The following is a 1,002-nucleotide window of genomic DNA, read 5'->3' as shown; positions in this document are numbered from 1 at the left end:
TTCAGCTGAGCTGAGAGCAGCAGCAGCCTCACATCTGGCAGACGCAGTATCATGCAGCCATACTAGCCTACATTCACTGCAGCGAGATGTCGGTCAGTGTGTGCGCGTGCACGACAGCCGGAGTGAGCGCGCGTATGTCACCCCCAAACACCCTCCCCCACCCCCACCTCCCCCATCATCAGGATTATTCTAGTGATGTAAAAAAAATATTTATCCGAATAAAATAAAGGCAAACGGGACGCGCCGAGCACGGCGAGGCTGCAGCCGTGCGTGTGCGCGCGAGCCCGTGCAACGCCTGTCAGCAGGTATATGGAGTGTGTGTGCACGCGGTGCAGATGTATGTGATGCTGCCGGAGACTCACCCCTGGTCAGGCTGCTTCTGTCCATGTACATCGCGCAGCAAAACACAAATCCGGTCATTAAAGAAAATGTTGGTGCGGGGAGAGAGCGGCTCTCCCGGTCCACAGCAGCCGAAGAAACCGGGTCAGAGCCACGCACACGCACGCACATACACACGGAAACCCACCGGACCGGCTCGGACTCACAGACACACCGACAGACCGACGGTCCGGACCGACCGCAGACCTGCAGGCTGCTGCTTCGGGATGGATAAGTAGGTTAGATCCGCTCGGTTTGATTCAGGGGGCTGCCCGGTGTGTGAGCGGCGGGCGGCGGCACAGCGAGGGGAGGAGGGGAGAGAGCGAGAGAGAGCTAGTGAGATAAGGGGGAGGGGGGGCTCTCAGTCCTCCATTTTGGTTTCCATGACAACAAATTAAGAAGATACAGAGAGGGGGAGATGGGGGTGTGATGGTGGTGGTAGTGAAATGTGTAAATACATCAGACTGATTGACAGGCGAGGCCTGATCACGTGGGTTATGGAGCGGAGGCTACAGACAAACTGACTCAGATTAATGTGAAGTTCACAAGAACCAGTGCAAGTTACAGGGGCAAACACCGATGTTGGTATCGGATCGATACTAGCGCGAAAGGGTCGATATTTTG

At 56.2% G+C, this 1,002-nt stretch overlaps 1 protein-coding gene across 2 annotated transcripts in view; it reads right to left on the bottom strand.

The window, feature by feature from the left end:
* Positions 1-1,002, bottom strand: part of fgd1 (FYVE, RhoGEF and PH domain containing 1) — a 34,266-nt gene that overhangs the window by 19,669 nt on the left and 13,595 nt on the right. Inside the window, exon 1 of one of the 2 annotated variants that reach the window (XM_013914622.1) lies at positions 363-668. The exons of the other annotated variant lie outside the window; for it this stretch is intronic. Within the exon in view, the coding sequence (XP_013770076.1) occupies positions 363-510 (148 nt within the window). The 5' untranslated portion in view covers positions 511-668. Of the gene's footprint in view, positions 1-362; positions 669-1,002 lie in introns of those variants that run through there. 2 annotated transcript variants of the gene reach the window in all.

The sequence above is a fragment of the Pundamilia nyererei genome, unplaced genomic scaffold (assembly GCF_000239375.1).
Source record: "Pundamilia nyererei isolate P.nyererei 1_Seehausen unplaced genomic scaffold, PunNye1.0 scaffold00210, whole genome shotgun sequence".
In the NCBI taxonomy this organism is placed as follows: domain Eukaryota; kingdom Metazoa; phylum Chordata; class Actinopteri; order Cichliformes; family Cichlidae; genus Pundamilia; species Pundamilia nyererei.
The sequence above is the reverse complement of the archived record's forward strand: the minus strand, read 5'-3'. Positions and strand labels throughout refer to the sequence as shown.